This window comes from Anopheles cruzii, chromosome 3 (assembly GCF_943734635.1).
Source record: "Anopheles cruzii chromosome 3, idAnoCruzAS_RS32_06, whole genome shotgun sequence".
In the NCBI taxonomy this organism is placed as follows: domain Eukaryota; kingdom Metazoa; phylum Arthropoda; class Insecta; order Diptera; family Culicidae; genus Anopheles; species Anopheles cruzii.
The window spans coordinates 86102513-86115897 of NC_069145.1; the positions used below are offsets into that span (position 1 = coordinate 86102513).

The 13385-nt window shown below is 49.5% G+C and overlaps 1 protein-coding gene across 3 annotated transcripts; it reads right to left on the reverse strand.

Moving 5' to 3' along the window:
* Positions 1 to 11163: 11163 nt before the first annotated feature.
* Positions 11164 to 13302, reverse strand: LOC128274853 (glucosamine-6-phosphate isomerase). 3 transcript variants are annotated; one of them, XM_053013181.1, is made up of 2 exons: positions 12535 to 13302; positions 11164 to 11243 (listed from the first exon to the last, which is right to left on the reverse strand). In XM_053013181.1, exons 1-2 carry the CDS (start codon positions 13300 to 13302, stop codon positions 11190 to 11192), a joined length of 822 nt encoding a protein of 273 aa, XP_052869141.1. In that variant the 3' UTR covers positions 11164 to 11189. The 3 variants fall into 3 exon arrangements, with proteins under 3 accessions (XP_052869141.1, XP_052869142.1, XP_052869140.1); XM_053013182.1 differs by having other exon boundaries at positions 11223 to 11506; XM_053013180.1 differs by lacking the exon at positions 11164 to 11243 and adding an exon at positions 12060 to 12190.
* Between the last annotated feature and the right edge of the window lie 83 nt (positions 13303 to 13385).

Consider the following 13385-nt stretch of genomic DNA (forward strand, 5'->3'; position numbering starts at 1 on the left):
TTCCGTTGGCCAGTTACTCGACGTTCGGTGGAAGTTTAGTCTATTTCAGTAACTTCTCAGAGGCATATTTCAGCTTTGTAACCAAGTTTTGATATCTAAAGAAAAACTTTAAAAAACTGTTAGAATTCCGTATCTCCAAAGACTGATCACATTCTTCATCCTAGGCACGATCGTATCCCACCCGCTAAAGCAAGGCTCTCACCAAAGCTCCTAAGTTAACCTCGAAGGGCAACCGTTACTGAACGATCGGTTTGTTGTTGTGTCGTTAGCTCCCGGGTTTTTATTGTGATTTAATCCTAAACGAACGCATAAAACACGACTTTTAATAACGAAACAATTGGAACAAAAGCGATCAGCATACAGCATTTCAACTTTACCGTCACCCTACCAAAACTAGAAGTACATGTAGTGAAACTAACTGAGACAATGAAAAGCGGGAAAGAAGCTCCTGCAACACGCAACTCTGTATAATCAAATCAATTACAAACAAAATAAGATTCAATAAACATAAAACGAAGTAAACGAGATTCTCGTTTCAACCGGTTGTGTCGTTTTTCTTCCTGTCCTATCAGCCCCGGCCATTGAAAACTAATTGTAAGTACTATGGCACCAAATAACAGGCACTAATTGATGGGTGCTTAAAACTCCATTAGTGCCACTCTGATTCCGCGTTTTTGGGAATCCTTCCGTCGGTCAACGAAATGCAAACGACAGCTCACCGTAATCGGAGTGGCCAAATCTATGTTTAATTACTCGCAAAACACTATTTCAGTTGGAGCTCCTGGATTTTATCTCGATTCCGATTTACGTTTCTTTAGTATTCGACTGGTTTAGTCAGATTATTCCCGAGTTTTGGACTTTTATTCTAACCTCCATTTTGATCGATAATCGGGTAACGCATTTGGTACTCTCTCATTCAAGGCCTGCTTTTCACACTTTCGACATCCCATCAAAGTTTCGTTCTCCAAAGGAGCGGGAAACAATATACCCAACTTTTCAACCCTCGTTGTGGTGCGCATTCAATTCGTTGTCGTAATTAAATTACGCGCCTGCAACGTGAAGATACCGCAAAAGGCCGCTGCCGCCAAGGCCGCGGTGTCATCGAGGGCCATCTTCAAGTTATGGGCCGCGTTCGCGCTTGGACAAACAAAGACGTAACGACCTTTGGCACGATCGCCGTTCACGGTCAACCAGAAGCCGGTAGCCCAAAACGGCCCCAAAAGACACTTCAGCATAACATTGCTCTCCAGATGAATGGGACGATAACGAGCTTTCGGAAAACAGGAATCACTTCGGCGCCGGAGGGAGCTACCAGCCGAAGCAAAGTGACACTAACTTAGATCAAATGAGGGCAAGATAAAATGACTGCCAAACACCAGCCAACGAGCTTCCAGGGACGCCAACCGCCCCAAGCGGGAACGATTAAGATTTCAGAATTAAAATAATTGCTCTCCCATGGCCCGCAGGGCAGAGTTGTGTGTCCACAGCACCGCACCCGGGGGCGCCTTGCCTTGGTGACCACGGCGGTGCGGTACTTGTTGATGGCCGCAACATGTCCGCGCTCCGCGGTCTGGTGTGGTCGCCGGAGCGTGGCTTTTAATTTTACCGTCGCGGTCATTTATCATACTGCCCGCCTGGGAATGTGACCAACGTTGGTTTCCGAAAACGGGAGGCCATAAGCTGCCAGAGCTTCAAGGAACGCTTGCAACCATTACCGAAACCGAGCGCCTCGAGAGCTTCAATTTGTTAATAGATTCCAGGGGAAAACTGACGACTCGGTGAAGTAAAATATAATTTTTTTACCGTCCATATTTTCCGCCATTTTCTTTTCTGTTTAATTATCATCGCCGCAGCCCCCGGGGCGATGGCAAAAATAAATTTCTCAATCGAGAGCGTCTTAAAGTCATCCGACGATCAGGTCGCGATACGGTCGCGTTTTATGTGACCACTTTGCGAGAGACACTAAAACAACCCGCAGGACCCGGTTGTGTAGCGAAGCAACACCGGAAGCCGGGCGGCAGGACCAACCTCGCGTCGCGATTCGTGCGTTTATTATCACACTTTTTCCGCAGCCCAAAACTGCAGCCCCGGCTTTATTGCTTGACTTTCCATTTCGAGCGAAGAGCGATTCAATTTAACGACTGTCGCAGCTGAACCGGTAACCGGTCGGACGGGAAGCAGCCGGTTGGTGCCGAAACTGGCGTACCATTCAGTTCCACCGTTGTCACCGTTCTATCTGCTTGCGCCAGCCTGTGACCTTCCGTTTTTGCGGCTGGCTGAGGCCGGGTGCCGGGATGGACGAGCAAACATAAAGCATGTACACCGGTTCGCCGGGTGCCGGCACCATAATAATCAGCCTCATCGATGGCGAACGCTGTGGCGGAGGTGGCACAAAAGGATGTACCGCCCGAGGACTGAGCGCCCCAAGGGATGCCAATAAAATGGCATCACCTTCTTTGATCACGTTTTATTGCGTACAAAAGTGGCCCCTTAGTCCCGCCGAGCGACCCACCGCCGGGGGGTGTTCCTTCACCACCCGGAACAACCGGTTGGTTTGAACCCTCCGCTGCCTCGTGATCTCCCTCTCTCTGTCTGTCTGTTTCGTTTTCCATCTGCAATGCTGTGTTCTCTGTAGGTGTCTTCTAAAAGGAGTTCGACTCGAAAGCGACCTCACAGGAATGGTGCAAAAATCGATCCAATCGATCCGCTATCGGCACGTTCTCCCACTTGAGTCCCGAAACGGGCAAGTAATCGCCCCTTCGTTTGGAACCCGTTTGAAATTAACTCCAACACTGGCATCCGGCCAGAATTAAATGTGTTAAACAAATTCAGCAACGAATGATCAACGTTTCAAAAATCGATGCAAATTAATCTGCCGCAAAACAGAGACACCATAATCCGATTGATGTTTACTTCCCTTGAACGGGACGAAGGAACGAGCGGTTGTGGTTTTCTAACGACACTCCGAGACACGGATGGCTGGCCGAGCCGCATTGCCCAAAGCCCTTCCAATCATTTGCGAAATGGTGTGTCAAGTTCGCGAACGTGACCCAATGATACCGCAGGGAACCGACACGATCCAGGCATCTGTGATGCCTCCGGGGGAGTTAAATTAGCTCCCCAGAACCATATGCCACGCCACGGACGTGCGGATCACCTTCCGAACGAGACGCGCCAATTATGCTGTGTGTTCCGCGCGCTTTATTGTGCGCACGGCAGCGTGTAAATTATGACTCCAGCCCTGTCTCCTTAGAAGGTTCTTGGGCCATTCTTTATTGGTCAGGTGGTGGTGGCACCTTTAGCTCGTGCACCGTCGGTTTGGTGTTAGTTGTGGTGTAAGACTGCTTAAAATTTACCGCACACAGCAGCAGCAGGAGTGTCGGGAACCGGAAACGAGTACCAATCGCCACCAATGGTGCAGGATGCGGCGGATGGCTTGGCCCAACGGAAGCGATAGTTCCCATCTACCCCCCTGAAAACGGCTGTGCTTGAGAAGAGGGAGCTTTCGTCACCGGTTCCCACGATTCCGGCCGGCCGGAGCAGCTCCGCGCACAGCATCATTAAATATAGACCGAAAGACGGAAGAATAATTACGATATGATTACAATTTACATAAATTATGAGCGCTTTTGCGCGAGAAGGTGCTCCGGGGTCTCTGCGGCAGACGTCAAGACCGGCGACGCTTGCTTGGGCTTCAATTGTTTCGCTTGAACGTGGTAAAAAGGAGAGAACGGGGCGGGTGAGCGGACCAGGGGGTACCGTCACGGCAACATTGAGCCACGTTCGGGGGCTAGCGCCTTACCTTTCGCCGGGTTCCTTCAAAAAGAGGGCTGTTTGTGGGAGAAATGGTGGCCCCTTGCCGGGGCCAGCGATAGTTGAACCGAGAACCACAAGCACGCGCCATCGTCGGTCCGTGATGCCTGGTGATTTCGTATGTGTCGATTACTGCGCCGGTGGCTCCGTTTCGTAACGAGCATATTTTTATGAGCACCCCCTCAACCAGTCATACGTGGGTGCGAGCCCAGCTGGCAAGAGGGTATGTTTTTGAAGCATTAGACTGATTGTTTGGAGCAAAGATGCCTGTCGATGCCGACCGATGCCGGAACTTTGCCGATTTGCATACGGATTGGGCACCGTTGAGGCGTAAGTTACGGGCATCCTTGGAGTGGAACTCGAGGCGTGTTACATTCTGGGCAAAGTTTGAAAATACGGTCGTTGATTTAAAGTTGAGCGGAGAGGCAAACAAACAATCGCTTCCGAGATGCTTGCCGAGTGGTGATGATTGCTTTTACATGTGTGTGCGTTGTGACCGGCCCTCTCTGCCTGGTTGAATCAACAAACCTTTCGAGCCGAAAACCCGCAGTCGGACGCATCGCGTGGAAGAGTTAACTTGCCGGTAGAGTTACAGTACATACCGTGACGAGCCTAGAAGGAAGTAACGCCGCATTTGTTACGCCCACGGTGCGCAAACATTTATGCCAGCGGACTGCTGTTGCTGTTCTGGCCAAACATTCTGCGTCGTCAAGAAAATGAAGTACTAAAAGATCACAGAAAGATCCTTTTTTCCGATTTAGAATTCCGAAAAGGAAGTCCTTAATGTTTTGAAGAATCTCACCGTAATCGAGTTGTGTTTTTGGTTTTAAACCAGTCGACCCCCGAAGCGACGTGACAGACAAGGCGCCTCCATCGGGTTGTGGCAGATAAACTGAAAACATTTTTCAATTGCGCCAAACATCTGACATACGGGTCGAACAAACCCTTTTGATGTCCCAAATGCAGAAAACAACATGTTGTGATGTGAAGAAAATTTACTGACAGCAGCGGAATTACACTTTACTTATTAACTTCTGCTTCACCTTCACCGGGGGCAGGGCTCTTGGGGAAAAAACACAGCACCGAGCAACGACCCAAAACCCACCAACACCTATCGCACTTTTTCAAATGCGACCAAAGTTTTCTGCACAACATGTCGTGAGGGGTTGCTGCCAAAAATGCTGCCGTCCTCAATAAAACAACTCGAAACACGGGGGCTACAACCCCCCCGACAGCCGCTCGTCAATCGTCCGCTGTCTGTCGTCCTTCGTCTGCCCTTTTAAGGGTACGTGGGTCAAAAATGTCGGTGTGGACTTTTCACCATATCTACATCCGTGTACCATGTGCGACGGCAGATACACATGGCAACAATCGGCGAGGGCAAAATCGGACGATGGAAATGGGGCCAGATGAAGAAGAAGCCCACACGACTACTGTAAGTTGTCAAACATTATTCACACAGAACAAAAAAAAATGTACAAACAACCGAAAAAACAGTGCCCTACTGAACGTCTGGATCGCGAGAAAAACATGCCATGGGATGACTCAAAAACATCAACGCATCTTGTACCGGGCCACCAACCAATTCGGAGCCGGATCGCTCAGTAGCGGTCCGCGAGATTGTGGGTTAAAGTTTGCTGCTACACCGCTTCCCGTACAAAGGCCGAGGGTCCTTTGGCTGCCCGCCCGAAGCAAAGTAGTGCCTGCACCTGAAACTCGCTCTTCAAGCACGGTACGTACCGCACGCTGTACAATCGCGAACTTCGCGGCTGAAGAGGGAAAGTTAAACAACGCACGAGGAGTGCGCACCAAGAACACACCGACCGACACGGCAGTGCGAGTCCCGGCAGGACTGACGGGAGAATGTTTTCTTTCTATTGCGTCCCCGAACCCTCTTTGATGATGTTAGGGTCTGGGAAATGGAAATACGGAACAGCGACACCCGAAACAAACCGAACGAAAGCAGGAGAAGCAAGCGAACGATCCTTTTCGGTTGAAAAAGTCATCGTTCATGATTAAGGACGCGTTGCGGAGCGCGCGTTGATGGGAATCGTGCGAACAACATCATTCCCTTACGGTTCGCACCTTCTTGCTGGTTGTTGCTGTTTGTGTTGCTGCCGTGGGTGGCGAACCTTCGTCACAGGAGATCTTTCTATTTTTAACGTACCACAACGATTGCTTACGGTTCGCGCTCGATGTGCTTTCCCATCGACTGACTGTCCTTCGCCGTGCGCTCGTACATTTCCGGATGCTCGTTAAATTTCTTTCATTCGTTTTCTTCTCCTTTTTCCGTTACGGATGCCTCTCTCGATGAAAACCTTCCATTCACCCAGCCAGCCAGCCAGTCATCACCATCATCGCCATCACTAAATATTAAGCATTTTGTTGCATTGCCAACTCCACAAGTCCACGAACGAACAGCAACAGCTGACAAAGTGAGTGGCTTCGGGAAAATGAGCGGTCGCGAAAACTGAGTGGACTCTCTCTCTCTAAACGGATCATAGAGAGCCATGAGAAAGTCGTTAGAAGGGGAAAATCGATCAACGACTAGATTTCTACGGACTGCTACGATCTCGCACAGATAGTGTTCGGCGAGTGTTTGAAAAGCTCCCACTTAACGCGAGAGTTGCTGCTTCAAGGTTTGTGGGTCAAGGTAACGCAGAATTCTATGAATTCGTAGCTTGAAATCTTCAACGACCGATACTGAGCGTCTGCTTTTTTTCTAGTTGAACTCATAAAAAACGGCCACCCAACCGATATTGCTCATATTTCGGAAGGGCATATCACATCTATCAACCAGGGTGCTGTGAACTCCCGTTACATCGTGTGCACTGGTTCCCGGCCCGTTCGAATGTTCGACCCTGCGGTTTTTTGTAGTAACCAGTCACTGTAAAGGATCGCATGCCGTAGATGAAAGTGTAAGAAACTTTTGCGATATGGGTAATTTATGTACGTTTCAAAGCGCAACACAGAAGTAAGTGAACGCGTGCGGCACGAATGCTGTGCGTGCGTCGGGCATGCTTGGTGTTTCGAACTTTTATTAGGCTGCTGCCCATAAAAGTGGGAAGGCCAACGTACGGCCAGGGCAAATGCGTGCTGAATAAGCCTGACATTAGCCTTCGGCTTCGTCCGTGCCCAGCGGGCCACAGGGATTCACTTTCGTGCACATCAATAGCGGAGTGATAAAATCTGTTGGTACCTTTGTTCAAATATTCACTTGTCGTGATTTGTGTGTGTACGGCTCGCCGTATCGCATCACATGAATATTTCAGCTCATCACTCTTAATGCGCCGCACGTGTTTCTGTAATGAGGCAGGAATTTCACGGTAATCGATTATTGACGACGGAATGGTTCACGCGAAAGAGTGCGGCCTTTTGTCACGCGGCGTCCTTTCTTATTTAGCCCGGTGCTAAATGTGGTAAATGTTGCTCGCAGAAGGGGCTACCGTTGCTTAGCTGTTCCCTTTTCTGGTTCCCGCTTCGCGAAGATCCCCAGTGAACTTAAGTGAGCATTAAATCACCGGTAGAAGAAACAGCAAAAGGTAGCGTGAAATTAATTGAAGCTTTTTTTATCCGCCGAAGCTCTTAAAACGGGCGAACTAAACCCGGCATAAGCCACCAACAGCGGTCACTACGTACCGGTGGCCATGTTATGCTCATACATATTTGATGAGGGCAATCAAACCATTCAAACAATAGCCAGGGGATATTTACTTTCACTTTACCCCACTAGCTTGCCGCCCGGGAACAGGCTCAGCATGACGACGACTGTTGCGTGAAGTCCGTGACTCCTTTTTTCATCGGAAAATGGCCCTTTCGTAATAGGGGGATGATTAAAGCACGCACGGCTTGTATGTTATCATTACATTATCACATCACCGGCGCAGATGGGCAATAATTATTTTAAAAGGATTTCTTTGCGTTTTGGCACTACCTGTAGCTAATGTACTTTTCATTACCTCGTCGTATAATGTTTCAATGCTCCAATCATCGTGCTCCAAATCCAACTTTCGAGATACCGAGTCAGCATTCCTTGCAGGCCTCGTGTCACAGTTGGAAACAAATAAAGTATTACTATGGCCGCCGCATTCCCAAGTGGGCGAGTTTGGTGCCGTGCTTTAGGAGCGTAAAAGCCAACAAAACCCAAAACCTACTCAATCGACCCAAAATCGTAATTGAACGTAACATCGAACGATCCGCGTTTCGGTCGCCGGTCAACATCTGCCCAGCTGCCCAGCACGGTCGGTGCTTAATCTTTTTGTGCTAAGTGAATTCATTTTCAATTACGCTTTAAACTTGCCCAAACAAGCTGAAACATTCCGAGAAGGAAGCAAACGTTCCGGCCCTGCTTCCGATTTACTTTTTTTTTACTTGTCTTGGACAGGGTGGCGAAGGTTCTGTTTTCGCCGGTGGTTGCCGGAAATGATCCGTGTTTTCTGTATTTTCTCGGGCAGAAAGTGCAGAAATAAAATTAGCGCTTCTCCGTGGGCGATGCGGCGTTCGGGAGCGCGCTTTCTGGCTCGGTACGGGCCGCAACCTTTGCCGAAGGGTCCGAACAGGAATTCCAAATGCTCCAATACATCGCTGGGATGTTGTTATTTTTTCATTCATCCGTCTGAGGCGGCTGCTCCGTTAGCAACATCGTAAAATGCTTCACAAACCTAATTTATTACCGCACCGACCGCGGCCGTTGTTTGCGGATCAAGTCGGAAGCGGCGGATGCTCGTTTTCCGATTCCAATGAGCAAGAAATTTGGCTTACCCAAATAAATTCGGTATTCACTACATAATGCTGCCGCTGCGGGAGTTTTGCATAATTATCTTTGGAATGTGTGGAACGTTGTTTAACGAAGCGCGCCGAGTGGAATCCGCAGCCTTGGGCCGGCTTTAGAGAATTTTCTCACGGATTCATAGCCCAGAACAAACCGAATTCCACACAGCGTTGCTGTATACGCTGCACTCGTTCCTGAACCTGGGCGAGATGGAAAGGAGCTTGAAAAAACTGGCTTCCGGACGCTTGCCAATAAATCAGCGCTAACCCTGGATATGAAAAATTAAGTGAACAAAAAAAGGGATGAATGAAATGAAGTGAAACTAATAACACAGTTCAAATTAAATAGAATTCAATTCCCGGACATTGCCTTCAACCTGGCTGGATCGGAGCCCCCCGTTCGATGTCCGAATTGTATGACGCCTCGAGGTATGTTGGCGAGTAATGTCAGGAATTTAATTCGGCTTCTCACAGTGTCCGCTTCCGGTGGAAATTAACCCTCTTCGCCGCCGAACTGGGACGAAATCACAGTTATTTTTAAATCCTTTCCGAAAATCGAATCCATTTCAGCGTGATGTTTCTTTTACCTTTTTCACCAGCCAACCCATTCGGCCAGCCGTACCGGCGTGACCGTAAACCGGCCAAATGACCGTGGGCAACATGGGCGAACCAAAATCCCCAACATAATTGGCTGTTGTTCCGGCCAATTTGTGGGACTCGGAATCGAACCGACCCGTCGATCGATTCCGTTTCGTTTGATTCCATTGTGCCCGAGTGCGAGTGTGTGTGTATTGCCGGAAGGCGTAGTCTGACATCGGTGGCTCCTTTCTGTCCGCGATGGTTCCGGCTCCGATCAATTTTTGGGTTTTTCTCATTTTTCGCCTGAAAACGAAACCATCTCCTCGACGGAAGAGTTTCTCCGTCTGGGTGTCAGCGATCGGATTGCATCGCGATGCAGCGCCCCGAGTGCCGTTCGACACGGACCCGGCCCGGTGTGCTGTTTATTGCGGTGCAACCTATTTACGAGTATCTGGAAACTAATTTACTTTACTCAGTCTCCCTCGACACCGCGGGAGCTCGCCAAGTCGGCACAATTTGAGTCCAAATCCCTCCGGATTCGTGTGCCCTTTTCTTGACTTCTCCTGCGGCAAGCATCCGTTTTGCTTCTTGACAACGTGGCACTATCGCACGGTGAATCATTATCAGCGGGATGTAATGTGCCGTCCCGGGGCGAACAAAATGCACCAGTCGAACTTGCTCCCCGCACTGATTGCCAGCCGGAGACACGAGCCGTGGTTTCGTTTTGGTTCCGTTTTACACCCCTGTTCGGGTATCCGACTTTTCACAGCACTCTGGCCAGGGTGTACCGTAGCACGATCCTGACCGGCACGATGGCTGTGGCCCCTTTTCTCGGTTGCGCCATTTCGCTCGCTATCGACTTTTTTATCGTTCGCCATTCTTTTCCCCAGGAGTTTTAATGTGATTAAATAAGAGATCCTTTCGCCGGGAGGCTTCTTCCCGGGATGGAATCCCTGATACGAAATCGGTGCCACCGGGCCAAAGGGGAGATGTTGCTAGCCACGGTGCAATCGTGGGAACGATACAGTCTTGGCCACGATTTGTTGCCGTTGATGGTGGCGAAGACGGAACAAATGCGAGATGGGCAAATGAACTCAATTAGCTGATCCGCAATTACGGTTTTCCCACCCGCGATACGACGCTGGCGCAGGGATTTAATTAAGAGCTTGCCAGTTGCATCGTTTGAATTTTTTCACACCTCCGGGCGAATTGAAAACAATATCGAAATTCCAAACGAGAAGGTCGAACATTTCTGACCTTTGCTAGGAAAACCCTTTAGAACGACCGAAATGATCGCATCATAGTTCACGCTGAGTTTACAAGCTCCTTCAAATCATTGCGTGTTATTACCGAACAGATATCAAAATCATGGAACAGCGCGTTCAGTGCATAACAGAAGAGAGCCGAAGAAATCAACCTGGCGTGGTGACGGGGACACTTTCATTTTATGGTCACTATGCATAACGGAGACCGCCAACTTTCACGATCCGCTCCGGAATGGCAATTGACGGTTTAAAGTTCATAAATGATTACTTTTATGACCGCGAAGCCATGATCATAAGCAGAAAGAAATGGCTCTCAGTTCGTGGGCCGTCAAAAGAACGCACCAGAACTCGAAGCAATCGGAGTTAACGAGTTACATTTTACGTTTTCATAAAACTGTGACTCGCGAAGCGATTGGCTGCACTTTATGCGATAGTCGATTGTAGTACTCGAAAGGGCTTTGACACATTTTCCATCAAATAGGGGAAAGATCTTTTCTAGACAAGTGTTAAAAATCATGTAACAATGGTATTTATTGTAACTGGTGGAAAAACTAAAAAACATTTGCCCGATTTCGGCTGATAGACTAATTTCGTTTGCCGGGAGATTCAATAAATTGCCCCGAAACCCAATCCAGCTGTGTTTCGTCGATGATTTGTTGGCCGTTCCGGTTCCATTGGTTCTGTAAAATGCTTAGGTAGTTATGGTTATCGGTCCTGAGGTGACCGTCTGCATCCTGTCACTATGCACGACACTGTCATGTCCTACTTCGGTGGTGCATCGTCCTCGATTAGCTTCGAGTGTACGTCCATCAAGCCCTACGGGGAAGAGATCAAAGCGGGTTATTTTCCGAGACCCGACAGGGCGCGGACACTTTCCAGCAAACGCTTCTTCGGATGCATCCATAAAAAGTGGTGCCCACGTGAACGATCTCTGGTGACGGTGAATTAAAGCATGAATCGACCCGCAGGCTTCGGACACACAAACAAGAGGAGTGAAACAAACGAAGAAACGGCCCGACACACATTCAATTCGGAATGGTGGCCTCCTCGAACCCGTCGGCCGATAGTTTGTAGCAATCCTTATGACACACATGCAGTGGGTTTTTGGGGATCGAAATCGAAGGATGAAAGTAAAAAGAGAGAAAGAGAGAGAGAGAGAAAATAATAATCACAGTCTGCAATTGAAAAACCATTTCCGGCCAGGCTTGCGGGCGAAATGTGGCCCTATCGGTAGGCCATCCGTACCGAAGGTGGGTTAGCAAGCACACAGGAATTAACAACAAAAAATATGGTGGAAGGTGAAGGAATGGAAACATAAAAACTCGGTGCAAAAAAGCACGATGGCTCAGCTCTCATATAGGGACCGGGAAAACGGCATTCAATTTTCCTCCCGCTGTGGCACCGGATGCAGACGTGTACTGTGCGCGCCTTTTGCTGTGCCGATGATGCCGCAGGATAATCGGTAATCAAATCCGAAAAGCGACTGACCTAGCGACGTGTTAAAATTGGTGCACATAAGCTTCCGGTGTCACCAGTTCCACCGCCTTTTAATGTACGTGTGACAGTCTTCGCAATTTTCGGAAGTCGATGAATGGTGCTGTCCGAGGTTTCGCGCACTTCTTTATTGTCGAATGAAGATGAATGGTAAGTTCCATAATACAAGGCCACCGATTGAGATTTTCCGACACCCGGAGGCATTACTTTAGCGTTCGTACGTCGGCGGACTCCTCCTCGATCAGCTTGTGGTGCACATTGCTCAGAGCCTGTGGGATAGTGCAACGGAACGCACGAAAGGTGCGGTGGAAAAGATTCGAAATTAGCGAATCGAAATGTGGACTTAAACGATTCCATCACCACAGAAGAGAAGCATGTCTACACTTCTACCGTAACCGTCACCAAGGAAACCCAGCTCATTGAGCCTAAGTCGTATGCTACTTCGTGTGAAAAGTGTTAGGAATGGGAATGGGTGGGTATAAGTGAACCTTTAGCAAATGGAGGGTACCAAATAGTTCCAGCCACCACCGTTAAGAGATCCAGAATCGGAATGAAGAGAAAGCGGAGCCAACACCAGTCGCCCCTAGGACCACAAAAAAACCGCGACCCTTACCTTGAAATACTTGACGGTCTTGACGCGCAGCTCGAGGGTCGCATCCTCGTCGCAGATCATGATCGTGTGCGGGTGCTGCTGGAAGGCACTGACGGTCCACATGTGGTTCACACCCTCCTCGATGGCTTTGTACAGTGCGAACGCCTTGTGCGTGCCGATGATCATAATCATCACCTCGCGTGCATCCATGACCGTGGCGACGCCTACCGTTAGCGCTTGTCTCGGCACTTTACTGATGTCGTTCCCGAAGAACCGTGCATTCGCCTCGAGCGTGTCCTGCGCCAGTGTTTTCACTCTCGTCCGCGACGCCAGCGAGGACCCCGGCTCGTTGAAGGCAATGTGGCCGTCCGGTCCGATACCGCCGATGAACAGTTCGATCCCTCCGGCGGCCTTGATCTTCTCCTCGAACGCGTTACACTCCGCCACCAGATCGGGTGCATTGCCGTCCAGGATGTGCACGTTCACCGGATCGATGTCGATGTGTTTGAAGAAGTTGTGCCACATGAAGTAGTGGTAGCTTTCCGGGTGGTCCCGCGCCAGATCGACGTACTCGTCCATGTTGAACGTTTTGACGTACTTGAAGGAAACGCGCCCCTGCTGGTGGAACTCGATCAGCTTGCGGTACATACCGAGCGGCGTCGACCCGGTCGGCAGACCGAGCGTAAAGTAGCGATCTGGGCCGGGCTTGAAGTCATTGATGCGCTTCATCACGTACTTTGCCGACCACTCGCCGACGTACGCGGCCGTATCGAGAATTATCAGACGCATGGTCCCGGATGCTGCTCTGTGGGTGCTGGAAGAAACGGTAACACAATTAGCCACACAAGCAAAGAAGCAACGCCGGGCTAGGT

What these genes read in the sequence shown, in the direction of transcription:
- LOC128274853 (XM_053013180.1), bottom strand. Translation starts at nt 13,302, where the DNA reads ATGCGTCTGATAATTCTCGATACGGCCGCGTACGTCGGCGAGTGGTCG. An exon ending in AGACCGTCAAGTATTTCAAG is followed by an intron (nt 12,191 to 12,534) that starts GTAAGGGTCGCG and finishes ACTATCCCACAG; the next exon opens with GCTCTGAGCAATGTGCACCA.